This window comes from Mesoplodon mirus, assembly GCF_964341445.2.
Source record: "Mesoplodon mirus genome assembly, chromosome: 16".
Taxonomy (NCBI): Eukaryota; Metazoa; Chordata; class Mammalia; order Artiodactyla; family Ziphiidae; genus Mesoplodon; species Mesoplodon mirus.
Genome location: NC_138992.1, coordinates 24,565,074 through 24,587,167, shown reverse-complemented (window position 1 = coordinate 24,587,167; position 22,094 = coordinate 24,565,074). Strand labels below are relative to the sequence as shown.

Sequence of the window (22,094 nt, the reverse complement as noted above, 5' to 3'; positions counted from 1 at the left end):
TAATAGAATGAATACAGTAAAGTTTGTTAATGTTAATTAGCTCATGCAAATTTCTGAAGAGAGTGAAAATACTAAATTGAAGGGCTTTTTCCTTAATCGATATTTCATTAATATTTACACATTTTTTGTTTCCAAGTAATGAGAAAATCTACTTGATTAAGCAAATCATAAATTTGATAATGATCCCTATATTCACATGGGAGGAAATATTCATGGTAGGAGAGTGAATAGAGAACCAAGATGATATCATTTTAATCCTTTAAAGGAGACTGTCACATGCTAAGAATTCATTTTTAAATTTTTTTTGGCCATGCCAACGGCTTGCAGGATCTCAGTTCCCTGACCAGGGATTGAACCCATGACCCCTGCAGTGGAAGCACAGAGCCCTAACCACTGGACCACCAGGGAATTCCCAAGAATTCATTTTAGAACGCTTCTTATTAAAGAGAATCAAAGTAAGTACTTTCAGTATGAATTCTGGTGGAAATGAGTTCCTGAGATATTTCTGTATGATTTTCAATCAATTTATGTAAAAATGTCTTGATTTTTCTCCTTAGTGTGTACTAAGCATTTGAATGGTTTTCTATTACTTATATCATGTTAAACCATGTATAACCATATTACATAAACCATAGCCATTTTGGAGAATATATGATTATGAGTTGGAAATAAAGCTGGAGTATTTTGTTCTCCTCCAAATATTAATATGCAATTAATTAATATTTCCACTGATGCATATATCAATATATATTTGTTAGTTTTTGACACTACACTAATTTTTTACTAAACTATTCAATGAAACCTGCTACCAAGAAACAGAAACTTGCTACACTTCCTAATTTTGTAAAAGATAGGCTTATATTAATTGATTAGAAAATTACCAATATATGATTTGGCTCTGTGGTATTTTTATCTCTAAAAATTAAAGTAGGACGTTAAGCAATATTAAATTTGGAGTCATAATATCAATGAATACCTGTTACCTTTTCAAAATGAGAAATCTGTTCTCAGTACAATCATATGGGTCAGGCAATAGGTAATTCAGAAACAGTAGAATAAGCTATATAAAATAAAGACCAGACATAATGTTTTCATTTTTCCCAATCAAATTATCTATTTTCTCAATAATAAATTAACACTTGTGTAACAAAAGTTTCATGCAAATATGAAAATTACTACATGGGATAAATAATCAATCAGTAAATATGTGCACTTATTAATAGAAAAATGGCTTTTTTATTTTCATGTTATCTCAATACCATAAGCGGTATGTAATAAGCAACGGGGATTTAGTACTTATTTTTACTATCTTTTATGCATTATTTTCTTTCTATTTTTACTCCCTCCTCCTTACATTTGCATTGCATTTTGATTTGTTTTTTTTTTTCTAATTTTTGTACTTTCAAATCATTCAGGTTCTGTTACTGTCTATATTTTTCAGCTACTTTGAACTCTTTCTTTCACTTCCTACATCTTGGCTCTGTTTCAGCTCATTCTCTAATTAGAATCATTACCAAAATATAGCTTTGGCTGTAACTAAACGGGCACAAGTAAAATAACATCCAATACCTCTATGAGTAACAACTGCAAGCTCTTTAGTTCTTTCTATCTGTTCAGCATTTCTTGGTCTTCTCCTTGTACTTTGTGTATCTGCTTGATGAGGAGAGAGCCCGTCCTTGGATGTGTTGGGGTCCAGACCTGAATTTCTGATATTCTTTACTTGCACTCGCTGTTCCTCAGAAAGTCTATGGATGGTGACAGCTGTAACACTGGATACAGTAACATCTGCAGATGTGCTAGCAACAGCAATTGCACCAGTGGTAGTCCTGTTATGCTCCTCTAACTCACCAGTGGAGGTAGTGTGGGTCAATGGAGAAGAACCTGTGGGACACAGTAGCACTAAATGCTAACTTTTTCTTTTAAATGTTGTTTATTTTTTTCTGATATGTTTAATAAATTATATTCCCTCTATCACTTTAAGTATTATCAAACATGAAAAGGCAAAACACAAACACACCACTAAAATGTGAAGTAACCAGATCTGATGTTTGGTCTATATCAATCAACCTATGAATGGATATTATACACAAATATACCACATTTTAATTGTAACACATTAGGGAGAAAAAGGTGAAACAGTAAACCCTTTACATGGCCCTGAATCAATCTTATTCATTATTTATCTACAGATGATTTTTTAGCAACAAATGCCTGGCAAGTGACAAGTTTTGACAGAATGGGTAACTATGTAACCACACTTTTCTCAGAAGTATGCTTTGAATAGTCTGTGCCATATCATTTCATGATTTCTGGGAAAAATATCAAATTTTTCTGTTTTAATACAAACAAGTGAAGAAAGGAGAATTTAAAAATCAAAGCCAAACTGAAAACAAAATGATTTTAAAAAATGAAGCTCTGAAAAACTACTCTATGTAAATGCCTATCTTAACCTAATTTGCCAGAAAGCAGTCAACATGATAAAATATTCAATGTCGTGAGCTATACATACTTTAGAATTTAACAGGTTGTTTTGGAAGTTGGGTAATATTTTTCAGAGTTTTAAAGTAAAACTTGAGATTAACCAATTTTCAACTAGTTAAAATTAAACAAATTGTTTTACTTAGAAATGACTGAAAATTAACTATTAGCATGGAAATTTTATTCATACAAAACTAGCTTTAAAAAAAAGGTTGAAAGTTTCCAAATATCTCATAAGCATGTCACAGTAACTCTCCACATTCTTAACCTTATTAAAGTTTCACTATAATTTTAAAATTGTTTTAAAGGTACCAAATTAGGATTTTCTTTTTTCTTTCACTTAAACTTTTTCAGCGATTGTGCTTGGTAGTACGTAATTCTCACATAAGGAAAAAAGATACAACTTTATAATAGAAGCATGAAACGGAATGAAGATATACTTAGAAGGTTCTTGACAGCTAAAATGCTTAACAAGAAAAAAATATTGAATTTTGGAGGAACAGCTACTAATTAGGAATAATTATCATGTCCTGGTTAGAAAACTTCTGAGTATTTTTTTAAAGCCAATGAGTGGTATATGTTTTTACATACTTGCTTTCTCAATAAACTGCATTTCAAAATTCTGTCCACAATGTATATTTAGATATTTTGGACAAAAATACATGGGGATATTTTATTCATTTTGCGAGAGAAAAAACAGCTATATCACGTAATGTGGTTTGAGCCTGTTCTGCCTCCTTCCCCTCCCCCCACCCCGTAGGCAGATGCTTAGTAGGACTAGTAATTCGGGTTCCTGCTTTAAACTCAAAAAAGAAGTCAAACATGAACCCCAGTCATTCACAAGCAAGCAAAAGAGCACATGTCTATTACTAATTCTTCCAGCCTGTGTTTTCATATCATTTTAATTTGATTTACAAATTCAAAAAATTAAATGATTGTACTTTGTGGCAGGCAGGGGTAAATGAGGTATGATGATTATCAGATTATTTTAAAGACTTTTAATATACTGTAAAGCATTAATCAGAAAAAGTTGCTATTGAATATTCATCCAAGTTACTTTGTGAATATTAAAATCTACTAAATGCATGTTGGTTATGCAAATTGGCCAGTAATATTTACTAAGCTAATATTTGGTAAGGGTTTTCTTTAGTCACATGATTAAGCAATAACTACACATGCATTACTAACATTCAGTAACTGACCTCATGGTAAATCAGACATTTTGATGTTCATATGCTCATTACTATAAAAACAGTACCTGGTCCATATTATTCTGGGAAGTTTAATTGCACCTTTCTTTTTGAAAGGAAGTATGAAATCAGGATAAAAACTAATACTTTAGAACTGTTCTGACTTTATCATAATTTCCAGGCTTTCAGGTTTAGTTTAAAAAAGGAAAGCATTTAACTGTAAACATATGTTGCTAAATGCAATCTAGAAGTATAAAAAATAATGGAATTTGTACTCTCTCAAATCTCAGTGTTTCTACCTTTAGCAAGGAATGAAATTGAATAGCTATTTATTATATTTCATCACTGAAGGTCATTACAATTAATCCTAAATAATCTCTTGTATTTGGGTAAATGAATCTGGGGTAATTCTTAGGAATGTGTCCAGGTTGCTTCTATAACTAATCTTTAAGCTCTAAAGACTAATTTCAAACACCCGTTTTTTGAAGACCCCAGAGGATAAATACAGTTCTTAAACAAATTTGTGAGTTAGAACTGATCTTTAGTAGCGTTTAGATTCAGGACTTGCTAGCACTCCCAATCTTAAAATCTTCAGTAATAGAGTTCTACTCTGGCTATTGGTAGTGAATATTCAGTATTATTCTCTTAACCTGAATGCAGAACAGGGTGTAATATTTGAATAAAGCATTAAAAAAATCTATTTAATAACCATAGTATAACTAGCTATATATTTCAACCAGATATTTTACTAACCAGTTCTTATGTTTTACTTATATTTTGTGTTCATAATTTTTCCTCCCCTTACTATAGTGTAAGGTCCCTGAAGGCTGAGATTTTTTTAAATTCCATTCATTGCTGAATCTCAAGTATCTAGGACAGTACCCAGTACATAGTAGATGCTCAAGAAATATCCCTCAAAAGAAAGAATAAAAGAATGAATGAATTTAATAATTCTAATTATTATTGTTAATAATAATAATAAAGAGGATAAATTTCATGAATGAAACATGACCATAATCTTTAACATGGTAAATCACAGGTCAAACAGTATAATGAAATGAAGAATAATTCCAAAGAAAGGAAAAATTGATGGTTTTGTTTTGAACTTTCAAAAACATCACTGAAAAAGTGTGGAATCTGAAGATTTAAATGCATAAGTAATAGTTACTTGAAGATTTGTGTCAACATTGCCAAACCATGATAGTTTACAATGTTAGTGTAAAATGGATTTATTTAGAATGTTCAAATTTCTGTAGAGTAAAAAGTAGATATATCTCATAATGGCAGGAAATAGAAGGGCATCTAAATTTAGTTAGGCACTTATATATACATATATATGTAATGGAACTATAAAAAACATTGATTTCCTTTATAAGGCAATAGAATCATCCATCACTATACAATTATATTATATACTGTATAATCATTTTATTTAAAATGTAGACCAATTTAGAATACTAATTTTGGTACCATTTTAAATTGGCAGTGTGTGAAACAGATTTTTAAATTGTCAAAATGCATCATTTAACAGTTTCAAAATACTCAACATTTTTGCATACATAACTGTTTTATGAGGAAATTGCCAATGCTGGAAAAAGGCTTGGATTATATATAGCAACAATTCAATATTAAATATATAATATATCTAATTCAATATTAAACTATAACTTAACTTTCTTTTAAAATATTTTAAGTATGCTACACAATTATGTAAGCATTATCTTTAATAGCACAGTATTAAATGCATGTTACAAGACATACAACCCAAATTTAGGAATAAAATGTACATTCAAAAAACCCATTCTTCATTAGAAATAAAACCATGTATACAAGATGTAGTTTATCACAATTAGATTACCCTGTCAATTAACTTGCTAGAGATATATTATATATCTGATGTTTAAAATATAAATACATCTAAAATATAATTTTATTAATATTTAAATAAAAAACATTTCCAAATATAACAAAAATAAAATGAAATGATTTACACATATAAGCATGCTTCTATAAATCATAACTATATGTCCTCTTGGAATTATGATAATGGAAAATGACATGCATTACACATGTAAATTGGCAAAATTATATAATATTACAATTAAATTATATAACTAAATTTGGATTTTATTATGTACATATTAAAAATTATATTTTTGAAGACCTTCTTATTTCAACAATCTGCAAGGTAATAAGCATAATTCATGTAAAGTGATTTATAAACACATAGGAAGTATCTTAAATAAAAACTCAATTGAATTTGAATTTTTTTTTTTTTTTTTTTTTTTTTTTTTGCCATACGCGGACCACAGGCTCTGGACGCACAGGCTCTGTGGCTATGGCTCATGGGCCAAGCCGCTCCACGGCATGTGGGATCTTCCCGGACCGGGGCACGAACCCCTGTCCCCTGCATCGGCTGGCAGACTCTTAACCACTGCGCCACCAGGGAAGCCCTGAATTTCATTTTGATTAAAATTTTAGTCTTACAGACTTTTTTAAATTATGCTATATTGCTTTGTAATTATTGTCTAACTCATCACAGACGTAAATAACAGAACATTTTGCTAGAGATATGAGTGGATGTCCCAAAGTGCATACAGCTATAGAAGTACATGTTAAAGATAACTGCGTATCTATAGAAGTAGCTTTTAGATATTTATATTTGCATTTTATTTTATATAAGACATATATTCTGTTCCATTGATTTTAGCATTTCAAATGAAACATTTGAATAAAAGCTTAAATAACAAAATAATCCTAATTGAATAATTTTGTGGCATAATGATATATAATGAAGAAAAATGCAATAAACATATTTAACATGAAAACATGCAAAAGAAAAAATATACAAAATAACATCAAAATAAAATATAAATACAACTAATGCAGCAATTCTATGAGTCACATTTAGATATTCTATAAATTTTAGCATATGTATTTTAATTTGTATGTTATATTTCTTCTTTCATTTAATATTACATGAAACTTACAGGAAAGTGTCAATAAATGAGGACTCTTGGAAACTAATTAAAATATGAGGGGGTGAAGTAAAACAAAGCCACTGCTTTGATACATGTTACATGTTACAGTTAGGAAGCATACTGTAGTTGGGAAAATAAGTATTTTGCATTTTAAACATAATAAATTCCAGTATTCTAAAATCTGTATAGTATTTAATAGTATAATCTGGTGGAGGTGGGTGTACTATGAATATTCAATTTATAGAAGAGATGAGTAAACAAATAGAAAGTAGCCTTTAAATTGTAGGAAAAATATAAATAATCTACCTTTGATTAGTCATTACCTAATATAAAATTGTCTCTCTGACTAGGAAAATAAATGGACAAATCCTGAAAAAAATTAGTTTCTAATTTAGTTTTAAAGAGCAGGTATATGTTGGCCTTATAAAGTTTTGATTTTAAATGAAAATGCTGCATTTATTTTGAAACTAAATAAGACTATGATCTTAAAACATCTCATTAAATATATTCTTAATTATAAGATGCACCTCTACAAAAGAAACCATTCAGCCATTAAAATATGACATGACATGCAAAAATGCTGTCCCCTAAATCCAGATTTCTGATACAAAGAAATGTGAAAGAAGTTGATCTCACTAATTCAAGTAACAGATTTTCTATGATCATGAATTAATTAAATTAGGTACACATTAATTTAAAAATATAACTGAGAGTTTAAATAAAAATTGTCTTTCTGAGTTCACTGACATATTGATATATATTTACATTTATATTATATATTTATATCTAAATTTTTAAGCATTAAATAGGGACACCAATATTAACTTTTGCAAGTGGACTTGTTATTGTTTATCAGATGCAAGTGATCTTAAATGAATAAATATTTGCAATCTAAGCTGAAACTGATGATAGCAAGATTTAGTGATACATTTACCAAATCCACACTTACTATGAGTAAATAAATGATTATAAAACAAATATTCAACAAAATATGTGCTAATGCCAAGTTGTTTATATACAAGATAAAAACTCCATTATTCTGCATTGTTTGCAATTTTGATAAACCCACATGTCAAACAACCATAAGTATCTTTATCTAAATGAAACATAGAAAATACCAAGTTTTAGAAAGCATACAGAGTACTCTGCTGGTCTACCACAACAAAACTACGTGTGTGTGCGTGTGTGTATATGTGCACACACACATATATATGTATATGTGTATATATGGTAAATACATATACTTGTCATATAACATAGATTATATATGTTATATAGTATAAATCTATGAATGTTACACTAAATATCCTCACAGTTTGTCACAGAATGTGAGAGAAGAGACATCTGATTTCTTAGTACTAAAAATATAGTAAGCTCATGCGAGGGAAAATATAAGTAGAGGGCTGTATGAGTCTTGAAGATTTTCTCTCTCAAAGAGCCATTTCTTGCTTCACCTAGTTGATTAAAGTGAAGTTGCAAAACGAAGCGTCAGCATCTTATCACTCCTTTTCATATATTTTTGGAAGTCTCAACAATGTATAGTGATAGGTCCAAGGTGTCTTTTTTTTTATTTTAATAAAAAAACACACACTCACAAACACACACACCACTCACAAGAATAAATATTCACAAAATGAAAACTGAAGCCTTTTTTGTGTAATTAAGCATAATGTTAATCCATAAAGTCACAATACTGACAATAAAACTTGAACACCTAGCTTTGAAGTAAGATTCACAAAATCATTGTCATATTTCATAAGAATAAAAGGATAGAATGTCCCTTCACACTTTTCTAAAACCATCTCCTAGAATCCTGCATTTTGAGACCTCTTTCGTGTAGCAGCTCTTACCTCTTAGCAAAACTAGAAGGACACATTCTGGGTTTCCCCAAAACAAACAAAATGTAACTTAACACACACTTGTTGAATTTCCTTCCACACAAAATCTTGTGGAATAGCTGCCAGTTCTCATGGAAGATTTAAAGGCATTGTTAGCAAAAAAGGATACCACATATCTTTTATTCCAAAGTGTAATATAAGGAACTCCTTCACTTTCAGAACATTGCTGCCTCCAATAACTGATATGTATTAATGACATTTTGAAAGTAGAACTCATGTCTTATACATGTATATCTCTCACTTCCCACTGAATGTTTCATACATATATGAGGGAAGAATGAATGTGGATAAATGTACTTCTCTCTTATTTTTCAAAAATATAAACATTTCATTTTATGTTTAATTAATAGTTATTGAGTGTTAAATGTATTTTAAGGATACAAATAAGAAAGAAATTGGACCTGTTCAGATGTATTTAAACAATATAAAACCATAATTATAATATAACTGCAATTAATATTGCATGTGCTAGAACATAAGTAATGAAAAGAAGAAGGGACATCTAAGAACAAATAAATCACTCTTTCATTTGTGTTTTCTCAAATGAGGGTAGTGTTTCCCTTTTCTTCCATTCTCCAGCACCTTTTTCCCTCCAAAAAAATATTTTATAATGATGATATTTGGTATTGTGAAGGAGAAGGGAAAGAAGTAAGGGAAAGGAACTGGTAGAGTTACCCTTTATACATATCATGGTTGAAAGAAAAAATAAAAGAAGGCTTTATCCTGACCTAGCTCATCATGTCCCTGAGGCCTGCTTACTTTGACTATCTCAGTGTATCCATGTTTATCCTCTATTTCCTTCTATAATGGCCTTCTAGTTCGGGGAGGGCGGGGGGGGTGTCATTTTCTTACTAATTACAAGTGTTCCTCTTTTTTTTTAATACCTAAAGTATAAAGTATACCTAATGCTGGCTTTATATATGTGATATGATTTAAAGGGAACCAAGGAGCTATTTCTGTGTAGCCAGATGCTACTTAAAAAAAAGATGCTCTTTAGGATTAGGCATTGCTATCTCATAATTGTTCTCTTATCAGACAAATGCTTTTTTGGTTGAGAGAACACACATATTAGAGTGATTGCTCAACTGTTTAGTTTGAATTAGTTTATTGTAAAGTTTTCTTCTCCTCAAAAGAAATAATAGGGGCAGTTTGAGAAATATATGTTTTGACGAGGAGTGTGAAGCTTGCAGTAAGATCACTGAACACTACTTGCTGAGGCACTTATCATAGGTTGATATCTGATCCCATGTGGCTGTTATATGATTTGAAAGAACTAGGTTCATTATTAACAGGTGGGTGTAATGGAGGTGTGGGCAGACAGGAAAGGGCTGACATTCTGGAAGAAAGACTATTACGGTATTTATTGTGGAAAGGTTGCTGAGCAACTAGTGAATATCTGCATAAATATGCTGAAGTAAAGCAGCCTAATAAGAAACTCAAGCCAAAGGAAGTCTTATTTTCCTGCATCAACACTCTGTAAAACACTTTTTATCCTGTAACAGCTAATTAAGTAGTAGCAGGAGTGATTTTCTTGAAAAAAAAAATACCAATCTTGGCTTAAAAAAGTAGCATGTTGAAGGAAAGTTTTTTCAAAACCTTTGGAAATGGTAAGAACCCTGAGTGTACCATTAAAGGTTACTATTAACTGGATAGGCAAATATATGTTATATATTGGGGTATTATATACAATTATATGTTGTGGTATTTAAAATATGTATTTCCACATTGAAAGGTAAATCTTCATATTTCTTCATGTAATTATTCTGTCCAGTTCCTTTCTTGCAAAGACTACATTTTATTTCAAGACTCTAAGTAAAAAGACTGTCTTTTAATACCATCAATAAAACAAAGGTGTGAAGCCTATACAAGCCTAATGAGTAAGAGTATTCTATTTGATTAAGATCACATACAGTTTAATTGACTGACTTTCGGATGAAAAATATTAATTAAAGAAAAGGAAGTTTTCTTAATCATTAAAGTGGTTTAAAATACCTAAAAGTTTTATATCTACCCAGATGATTTTGGTATATTCCAATTACAGGCAATAATATGATTATCAAATCATTTTTCTCACATATACTTTTAACTTTTATAAGGATGGTGGAGACTTGGCTTTTCACCTGTGGCATGGCATCTAATCTCCCCAAATTTCTGAATACAGGTGATTAAAACAACATAAACATGTTGGTCATTCTAATGGTTACTTTAAATGACTAGATAACAGACTATTTAAATAAACGTTATAAAGAGGACTCAACATTTACTGTGTTACAGACACAGTCCTAAGTACCTATGAGCTGAGGATATTAAAGCTCAGAGTAGTTTCAAAACATACACTAACTCACTTTGCTAGTAAATTAAAAAGCTAGGACTGGACCCAAACTGTGTAATCCCAAAACCACAGTCTTAACTCCTAAAAATCAGTACAACTCTACTTAGCCTCCCCAATACAAAATCGTGTGTAAACACAACATATAAGTTATTTATTTATTTTTGCGGTACGCCGGCCTCTCACTGTTGTGGCCTCTCCCCTTGCGGAGCACAGGCTCTGGACGCGCAGGCTCAGCGGTCATGGCTCACGGGCCCAGCTGCTCCGCGGCATGTGGGATCTTCCCCAGACCGGGGCACAAACCCGTGTCCCCTGCATCGGCAGGCGGACTCTCAACCACTGCGCCACCAGGGAAGCCCTATTTATTTGTTTTGTCTTCCTTGTATTTATTTCCCCTCCTTCCCCAACACATGTCTGACTTCTACCAGGTCTCTTGAAACTCCCTTGCCTCAGGGAAGGATGGCTCTGCAGGACTAAAAGAGAACTTTGCTCTAAGATCTCTCCATAGCTTTTGTTTCCTAACAGTCTAGAATTCTTGTGGGGATTATCAAGTGACAGGAGGGAATCAATGATTTGGGTAGAGGTTGGGGGCCAAGGAGAGGCACTGAAGATGACATACACAACCTCTCTACTGCATCTCAGGGAGTGGAAGAGTCCAGGAACCTGGACTCTCACCTTTGGCTAAGATTTTCTACTCAGGCTTGTCATGGGAAGCACAGGATCACCTGATTTCATGGGAAATTTGGGCTTGGACAATGATGAGAGGGTGCCACTGTCCAAGCACTGCAAATGCCACCTGGATTCTTCTGCAACTCAAGGGAAGAAGAAGGTGCCAATGTTTTTTCTACCCTCACACACAATGACCTGGATATAATTCTCCTGTCAGGCACAATAAGGTCTCTCAAATTTATCTGAATTTAAGAGAAGAAAGTGACATTTCTTGCTCATGCAAGTCTGTGGATTAAATTTCACGCCTGTTTCACTTGCAAATACAGCAAAAGTACATACACATCCCAACAGCCTGTCTTGTTTTTTAATAATTCCCTTTCAGCTTCACATGATCCTTCTGTGTTCTTACTATTTCCTCCTTTAACTATTATAGTTTTTCCTCTCATAACAGTTCTAAGTAATCTAATTTCACTTATCTTTGACAATTATTTGCTGCTTAATACTTACAAGACTTGTATTACCATCCCTAAGCCTTCTTACCATGTTACTAAATTGGATCACTTTTTTTTTTTCCTCTCTGCAAGAACAAAAAATTCTGTAAATTTCTGGTTCCTCACTTTCACCTACAAGGACTTCTCTAATCTTCAGAAAATTTCATAGGAGAAATAGTTTTTCTTAGCTTCACATAAATTTTATTATTTATGGAAAGTAGATACTTTACTACGAGAACTTTTGCCCTAAAGACCCAGGAATCAATTAGTCCTAAGCAACTATTCCTCACTGATTCCAAGTTCTAATAATCATAGCTTCTAACAATTATGGATCACTTACTTTATGCAAGTTCTATGACATTTTCCATTTAGCCTTCAAAAATCATATGCAGCAAATACAATTAAAATTAATATAGTCAGGATAAATAACTTGATTAAGGGCATCCACTCATGTATTCACTCAAGTGTTTATTGTCTCAAGTCATTCATTCATTCATTCATTCATTCAGTTATTCATCTAACAAGAATATATTGAGTGCCCACTTTATGTCCGTCAGGCACTGAATAATTCAGAGGTGAGTAGTACAGACAGTATGTTTCCTAAGAAAGATTACATTCAAGTGGAAGAGATGAAGAATGGACAGATTAATATAACAGCTAGTAGTGAAACACAAAGTGACATTTGAGCTAAAACCTTAATAAAATGAAAGAGTGGGAAATAAAAATAAAAGACTTGATACATCTGGCACTTTTATTCAGACTGTCAAGATTCCATAGCTTGTATTCTTAATCTTGGTGACATACTGCTTCCTATTCAGTCAGAACTTGGGAATTTCACTTTATTTCTCTATAACTATGTTCCACGGTCTCTCGTGCTCTATATTTCTATGAAGTAATATGTATTTTCCTTTGAGACAATATTACATTTTGAGAGTAAAATTTATATATTTGAATTCATATTTAAGGAATAAAAATTAAAATAATAGCAATAGGGTCACTAACTTTTATTCAATGAACACATCTATATTAAACTGCTAGCTAGCCATTGTTCAATGCTAGGATACAGTGATGAGTGAGAGAGATAATGTAAACATAAAAGTCTGTCATACAAAGTGAAGTTAAGTCAGAAAGAGAAAAACAAATACCATAAGCAGCTGCATAGCACAGGGAGATCAGCTCTGTGCTTTGTGACCACCTAGAGGGTGGGATAGGGAGGGTGGGAGGGAGATGCAAGAGGGAGGAGATATGGGGATATATGTGTATGTATAGCTGATTCACTTTGTTATAGAACAGAAACTAGCACACCATTGTGAAGCAATTATACTCCAATAAAAACCAAAGAAACAACAAATACCGTATGCTAACCCATATATATGGAATCTGAAAAAAAAAAAAAATAGGTGTGATGAACCTAAGGGCAGGACAGGAATAACTACACAGATGCAGATGTAGAGAATGGACTTGAGGACAGGGGGAAGGGGAAGGGGAAGCTGGGATGAAGTGAGAGAGTGGCACTGACATATATACACTACCAAATGTAAATTAGATAGCTAGTGGGAGGCAGCCACATAGCACAGGTAGATCAGCTTGGTGCTTTGTGACCACCTAGAGGGGTGGGATAGGGAGGGTGGGAGGGAGATGCAAGAGGGAGGGGATATGGGGATACATGTATACATATAGCTGATTCACTTTGTTATACAGCAGCAACTAACACAACAATGTAAAGCAATTATACTCCAATAAAGATGTTTAAAAAAAAGTAAATTTTAATTAAAAGTAAAAAAAATAGACAAACAAGAAAAAACAATAAAATATGACTGCACTATGTTGGTGTGTTAGATTAAATGTGGCCACACATTCTTTGCAAATCTTTCCATCAAGAGGTACAAACTATTTCCCTATGCCCTTGGATCTAAGTAGTCCTCCTGCTTTACTATGACCAACAGAGTAAGTCAGAAGTGATATTGTGTAAATTCTTGTCTCTCAGTTACAACAGTCCTTATAGCTTCCACCTTGGCTATCTTGGAATGTTTCCCTGAGAGTACCATATAAGGAACTATGTCTAGCCTACTAGAAAATGAGAGGCACATGAAGGAGAACTGAAGTGCTCCAGTTGAGAATATTGAGGCACTTCAATGAGTGAGGCCACAGTGGACCTTGCAGTCCAGTAAACCCAGCAGCTAATGTAGCTATACATGTGAGCCCAGAAACATCCTGCAAACCAAGAGAATTGTGAGAAATAGTAAAGTATTGCTGTTTTAAGCCTCTAAGACTTGCAGTGGCTTTTACAAGCCATGGTTAATTGACACAATATGTGAAATGCAGAATTTTATAGGAATACATAATAGTAGCACTAATTTGACCTTGGGGATAACTTAATAAAGAGAAGCTTCTGGAGGAAATATTTTATATTGAAAGTAGAAACATGAATAGGAATTTCCAAGGTGAAGACAAAGGAAAGAGATGGTCCAGACAGAGTGTGCTCTATGAATAAAGGTCATGAGACAAGACAGATTTTGTTAGCCTCTAGGAATTAATGGTCATTAGTATGGGTAAAACAGACTGCAAGCAGAAAACTACTAGAATTTAAGATGAAAATATAGGTAGAGGGCATATTGTAAGAATATGGTATAGCAGATACGGTACAAAGCATGAGATGATATTTGAACTTTGTATGAATCCAACAGAAACAGTCCCTTTATTCTACTCACTCTAATCAGCACCACATTTCTCTCATCCCTTCTCAGAACCAAATGTGTTTCTTGAAAGAAAGTATTATTATGATAGTATGGATTATCTTTCCACTGATGGAAAACATAAAAAGCATTCCTTTTTTTTTTTTTTGTGGTACGCAGGCCTCTCACTGTTGTGGCCTCTCCCATTGCGGAGCACAGGCTCCGGACGTGCAGGCTCAGCAGCTATGGCTCACGGGCCTAGACGCTCCAAGGCATGTGGGATCTTCCCGGACCGGGGCACGAACCCGTGTCCCCTGCATCGGCAGGCGGACTCTCAACCACTGCGCCACCAGGGAAGCCCAAAAGCATTCTTAAGATTAAAAATAGTAAACTTCTAGTAATTCCAAAATGTGGTAACCGTGGGGTCATCTCTAAAACAAAATTTAAAATTATAAAATATTTGCATTTTTAACCCACAAGTCTTATATGTCTTTGTTCATTTCCCTTTGTTGTCATTTTTCTATTTTCCAGTGCCTCACCTATGAGGGCCTACTTCATCCAGTTTTTCAAAATAGTAGGTGGAATTCTCTGTTGAAGTAAAAATATATTTCACAAGATCAAACAAAGTCTTTCATTAGAGGATGAAATTTGTGTTACAGAATTCAGTCACTAGCTAGAAGGCTGCATAGAATTGGGGCAGTGCCCACAGTCATGTCATACAGTCACAGAGTCTACTGCAAAGAGTCAGCTCGAATCTATCTTTATGTGTAATTACATTCAAAATATGCTCTGAAAACTTGTATTTTCCTTTCAGAAAGATGATTTCTGCTATAAAATGTCACTGAATTTGTGCAGTTTCTGGCTTTCCTGGTAGAGAGAATACTTTTATATTCAGACGAATAACTTCTAAAGTTCATTTAAGATGAAATTTCACATGATGTGCCTTGAAACAAATTAGAATTAAAAAATAGTATGCCAGTCAGTCAATAACATAAACTGAGGTTTGCAATATAGAAAAGAGAGAATGAGATACTTAAAATATTATTTTGTGATCCTAAAATAGTACATACAAATTATATACAGTACATTTTCTTGAGTTGGCCTAGTGAAGTGATCTATAGCAATTAAAGATTAATTATAATGTGACTACATCTATACTTTTGCTTTTTGCAAAATATGATTATTTACAATCATTTTTAACACCACTTCACAGATTAGAAAGAACACTGTTTTGCAATTAGCTCTTGGTTCAATACTGGCTATGCTGAAACTAGGAATAAAATTGTGGGTGATTTGCCTTAATTTCCTCATTTATCATAAAAAAGTTTGGACTGAATTAGTAGTTTCTAAATCTGTCACCGTGAAATGCTCCTTTCATTACATTTCCCTAAGAAACTATTTTTTGGAAAACTTCTGTCTTACATATAAACTAAATCACTTTCACAGTAAGAAATGGATGCTCATTTTAAAAAACCAATCATGTCACCTGGTAATCAGCACTTCTAATCACCATGAGGCAACCAATATATCACTGTGTTATAGTGCTAAGCAAAGAAAACTGATATTTTAGTTGGGATGTGATACACTGTAATGGGTAAACTTTAAATAAGCTTTTTGAAATAATGAAAATAATGGACCATTATTATTCTTCCAGGGAATCTCAAAAAGGAATCACTGGGCTATGCAAGATGTTTAAGGTCCTTTCCAGCTCTACAAACCTATGAGTATAGAAAACTGAATTTAAATAATACACTTATTTTAATATGTTGTTCACCTGCCATCCTCTCTCTCTCTCTCTGTTTCTCTCTGTCTCTGTCTCTCTCTCCCCCCACTCCTCTCCCTTACCTCCTTCCTCCTTCCCTTTCTCTCTTTGCTCTGTTTTTCTTTCTTTCTTTCCTCCTACAACTGTACTAGATAGACATTTAATACATTCCAGCCTTCCTCTGGTTGCTAAAATAATCAAAGGAAGGGAAGAGATATCAAGAAAGTACATATGGTGATTTCAGCAATGTTAGCACTATGAAGGCACAAATATAGGAGGCAGAGTGCCTAGGTTGCTGAGGGCAGCCTAAATCACACTGACTTATCCTCTCTAAAATGGAGATTTTTGTGCTGACTCCTGAATGGTACCAAAAAAAAAAAAAAAAAAAAAGCCTGTCACAGGAAGACTTGAGGGAACACTTTTCCACGCAGAGAAAATGGCAAATACAAAGAACCTAAGACAGAAAAGAAGATGGTATGTCTAAGAGGGCAGTGAGAAAATGTTAAGTAGTAGGAAATGAGGGACTTGTGTGCCATTTTAAGAAGTTTGGGTTTTATTTTCTAATTTATTCTAACTAATATAAGGGAAGAGCTGATTTAAATTTAAACAAATCACTTTGCTATTAATGTGCATGTGTGTGCATGCTCATGTATGTGTATACGTGTGCATATGTACCAGGAGTTGATTATGGTAGTAGTTTGCTGCTATGACAAGAAATATGTGACAAAATGTCATGTGGAAGAAAATGAGGTAGGTTTCCTGGCTTTTTTCCCACTAGAGCATTCCAAAGATGAAAAAGTCTGAAAATAGCTACTACAGAGCTTCTGCACCAGACTTCATATTTGTAAAGGTTGAAAATGTAAATACATCAAACCAGAGAGTCCATATTAAGAGCCAAGAGCAGATCCATGCAGAATGAGGAACTGCCTGGGATGATACAGGAAGTATAATGAGTACTGAGGTTCAAAATATATCCAAATGGCTAATTGAAACCAATGTTCCAAATAAATAACAAAGTGATGGGAATGCTAAAAGCTGAGTAGCATAGTCCCTGAAAGAAACAGATGCTGTGAGCAGCAGGGAGACACCAGCGTAACGGGAACAAATGTGACTGTGAGTAATGCTCTTTCATGACCCTTACAGCCTATCATATATGCTGGGAAAGTGTATCCAAGATATTTAGAAAAATTTCATCTTTGAAGTTTTAAGGAACGAGAAGGATGCCAAGGCTAAATAGGAACATAAAAAGAAAATGAGATTATGGCATTCTACAGAATGACATGAGATGTGGTAATTCTTGAATTAAGAAAATGGGCTAATATATCTAACAAAAAGAATACATTTCTTTGTTGGTTCATTTAACAAATATTTATTGAGTGTTACCATGTGCTAGGCAGTATTACGCTGAGGATATAAAGGGAAAAATCACACCCCATCTTCCTTTCAAGGAACTTACATTTTTAAAGGGGAAGAGATACAATAAAGCAATAAATTAACAAAGAAAGGAAATGTCCAATAGTGAACTGAAGAAAATTTTAAAAGTGGCATAACAGAGAGTGCCTGGTACCTGGTCAATGAAAGCCTCTTTGAGACGAGGATATTTATATTATGACCTAAAGGACAGGAAGGAGTCAACCACATGAAGGCTGGGGGATAAGAATTCCAGGAAGCCAGTGTTGCTGAGTCACAGGCAGGGAGGAGACTCGTAGGGATGAGTTTGGTGATACAGGCAAGGGGTGAACATGTAGAGCCGAACAGTCAGCTGTATCAATGAAGTTTTTAAATAAATGTGCTAGGAAGCCATGGTGAGGTTTTGAGTTTGACCTGGTTTGTATGTTTTTAAAAATCACCCTAGTTTTGTATAGATAATAGATTACAGAGAAGCAATAGAGTCAGAGGACAGACCAAAGAGAAGGCTAGTGCAGATATAAAGGATAGAGATAATATTTTTGATGACTGGGGACAATGGGTTGACTCAACAGGCAAACCAATGATCATGGGATAATTAAAATTTAAATGAATTTTAAATTAGACAATATTTACCTAATTTATTGTAAATATCAAGTATAAATGTGTGATTGTGCTGGTTAAAACTATCAATTTAAAAGCACAGTCCACATATGTGAAGTAATGTCCTATATTTTCATCTGATATGTCCAACTCAATGAGTATGTATACTTCAGCTACTAGCAGAAACAGAGTTGTAAAGGATAGCTGGATGCAAAAGGCAACCGAAAACTGGAAAAGACCACAAGCATATACTTCATTATTATTACTCCAATGAAGAAAATAAATAAATACAATAAAGAAAAAAATACAATACTATTTTGTCAATCTTCTTTTTTTTTTTTTTTTTTTTGCATTATGTGGGCTTCTCACTGCTGTGGCCTCTCCCGTTGCGGAGCACAGGCTCTGGACATGCAGGCCCAGCAGCCATGGCTCACGGGCCTAGCCGCTCCGTGGCATGTGGGATCTTCCCAGACCGGGGCACGAACCCGTGTCCCCTGCATCGGCAGGCGGACTCTCAACCACTGCGCCACCAGGGAAGCCCTATTTTGTCAATCTTCTTCATGAAAAATAATCATATAGGAAATTAGTTAAATTAGCATGTAAGTCCCCATTATGTCTAAAATGGCCAGGTACTGTGATAGATGCTTTAAAAAATACCATGGGCTATAATTATCACAATAATATTATATGTTAGAAATTATTATTTTTGTTTTATAAATGATAAAATTGAGATTTCAAGGGCTAAGAATTTCATGGGCTTGACTGTAATTCCAATAAAGGCTCTTTGTTCTATAATACTACACTGATGCCCTACATCTTCATGTCCATCCCTTCTTCACATTATACTACTGATAAGTGTAGAACCCATACATCTATGCATATAACCCATATTTATTTAGAAATTAGAAAACTTAATAAAAGCAACTCACAGCATTCCCAAATGGGGAATAATAGTAGCCTTGCCAATCAAAAATAAGAGAATTAGATAACACCAGTGGTAACAATGTCTTTTATTTTTATATTTGGAAAAAATACATTTGTAAAAGTCTGGAAATATATAAAATATAACTGGCTTAAAATATTCTACAAAAAATTAATAAATAAAAAATTTTTACATGCACTTATTGTATAAAAGATATCTATATTTATAATTTCCAGGGCACTATTCTCTGTCTGAAGGTTAATAAGACATGTATTTTACATTAAAGGAGATATAAAATTTCTACAAATTAGCTAGAATCAAGGGAAGGTGGGAAAGGGGACAGATCATATCTGAATCTCTATATAAGAAAAAATATGGAGATAACTGCATTTAAGAGATGTAGGCAACTGATGGGATGGGGCAGCTGAGGTTGAGAGAAAAGTGTATGCAAGGATGAAGAAGTATGAAAAAATGAAGAAATTGACAGCTAGTTCAGTTTTGGTGCAAATAATATGAGAGGAGTTGGTAAAGGAGAAATCTATAAAGGGTAGCATGAAAGATATTAAGCAGTTTGAAGCAGTCATTTGTTACTCTTTGGCCACCCAGAAACCATAGTTCTAGTAAGAGAAATTTGTTTGAAGGATTTTAACTTGTCACATCTTTTAGCTTTTATCTCTGATTTCTAATTCTAAGTCTCATTTGGAGGTGTGATGAATATTTAATTATAATTTGCATTAAGAAATTTCAAGTAACTGAGGAGTTTAAGTATTTAAATTCTAAGTAATTAAGGTACCTTAAATAAATAACCAAAGTAGCCCATATAACCATCACTTACTCTAATTCATATAACATTTTATGAAATCATGGGAATGGAAGCAGAAATAGTCAAATAAAAAGGAGAAGCCTTGTTTGTCATTTTCACATCCTTATAATTTCTACTACTGAAATTCTATTCAGATAATTTGCGCTGTAAAATGTAGTTTTAATTGTTCCATAATTTTTTTTATATCTGATTTGAACGGTATATTTGCAGCTGTTCTTACTAATCTCAGAAAGATATAATTAAAAATAACATTTTATCTCCTTGTGAGACAGGACAGTTTAGGTTGCACTTCCACCTTATGAGGTTCAGGATATAATTTGAAGTCCATGAGGAGAAAGAAGATTTTGAAGGTGAGCCCTGATCCAGTGGTTCTGGGAGAGATATATGTATGCACAGACAAGTAAATACCAAACTTTACCTCAAATTTACTAGGAAACATACATGTATAGCAAACCACTTAATGGGAGACACACTGAGAATGATTAACTAAGTAGTTTTTTGATATGACTGTCACTTAGATATTTTAAACAGGGTTTTGAGAAGAAAAGCTAGATGGGTTTGTTTCAAGTAGATGGGTGAAAAATATCACACAGAGGATGGACAGTCATGAAGGAATCTGTGTAACTGTGTACACATACTCTATATCTTAGCAGCCTTAAAAAAATTAGATGAACTTTCGGCTAGAGATGAACTCTTGACTCAAAAAGATTAATGTATTCTGTTAAATTTTAAGCGTCAATGGAACCATATTTCTGGATACTGAAAGAAGCCAATCAAGACAGTGATGATAGTGTAATATATAACAGTGGTGGTTTCTGATGGAAGCCATACAGCACTTTGTTCCTCTTTTATAGTGGCACTGTACCAGGTTAGAGCATATGCTGTGATGTCAGACAGATCTGGCTATGAATCCCTACCCCAACAGCTAAGAAAACTTCACGAAATTGATTAGTAATTATGAATCTTATAATTCCTAATTTGTAAAATGGAGAAAAGAAAACCAGTACAGCATATGTTGCAAGGATGTAATGAAATATATGGAATAAAATGTTTGACATAGTGCCCAGCAGAGAAGCAATGTCCAGTGGTAATGATGAAAAGAAAAAGTTGATAGGACTTATTTAAAGGTAGTGATGGAAAGGCACAAAATTATTTTATTCTATTCTAAGATAGATTCTAGCTCTTCAATAAACGTTACACATTTAAAACATTTTTATTAACTAAAAACTCAATTTCTAAATTATTTATCCTGGAACATCTGTTTCACCCACATTTTAAAGTAATTAGTCATTTCACTCAATCAGAGTTGTAATGTGCATTAATGATTTATGATTACTGATGAATACCTGTTTTCATCATGCAAGTTTCTCTATAAGATATAGTATGAATTTTTGTTGTATGAATATCTGAATAATAGCTAATAATCCTGTGGCAGGTAGTTATTGGCTAGGGAATTTACAGTCTGCAGAATAATATCAGAATTCCAAAATATAAAAATGGCAATTTAATGGTCAAAGGGATATCATATCTGCACTTTTCTTTGATTTTATATTAGTTGACATTATCAGAGGCTAAAATACTAATTAATTGAAGATGCTTTACAAGTTTAATTGTTTGATGCCTATATGGAATCGCTTCTACCATTTTGGTTGTCAGAAAACGGTAGAACTAATAATACAGGAGATAAAATATATTTCCCAAATCTTGTACTCCTTCTTTTTAAAACTTCTTGTATAATGTCATTTCTTGAAAATTTGTACAGAAGTACTTAACTAAACATTATAATATTCACACACAAAAATGTTTAAGTGAAATACATAGTGAATTGTATTAGAAAGAACATGGGATTTGGAATAAAGAGACTCA

At 33.1% G+C, this 22,094-nt stretch overlaps 1 protein-coding gene across 3 annotated transcripts in view; it reads right to left on the bottom strand.

Annotated features, from left to right (window-relative positions):
• The window catches only part of CSMD3 (CUB and Sushi multiple domains 3), a gene marked incomplete at both ends in the record, with an annotated part of 1,109,686 nt that overhangs the window by 685,362 nt on the left and 402,230 nt on the right, over window positions 1-22,094 (bottom strand). The window contains one exon of one of the 3 annotated variants that reach the window (XM_082600704.1): window positions 1,570-1,881. The exons of the other annotated variants lie outside the window; for them this stretch is intronic. Coding sequence (XP_082456830.1) covers window positions 1,570-1,881 — 312 coding nt within the window. The remainder of the gene's footprint in view (window positions 1-1,569; window positions 1,882-22,094) is intronic. 3 annotated transcript variants of the gene reach the window in all.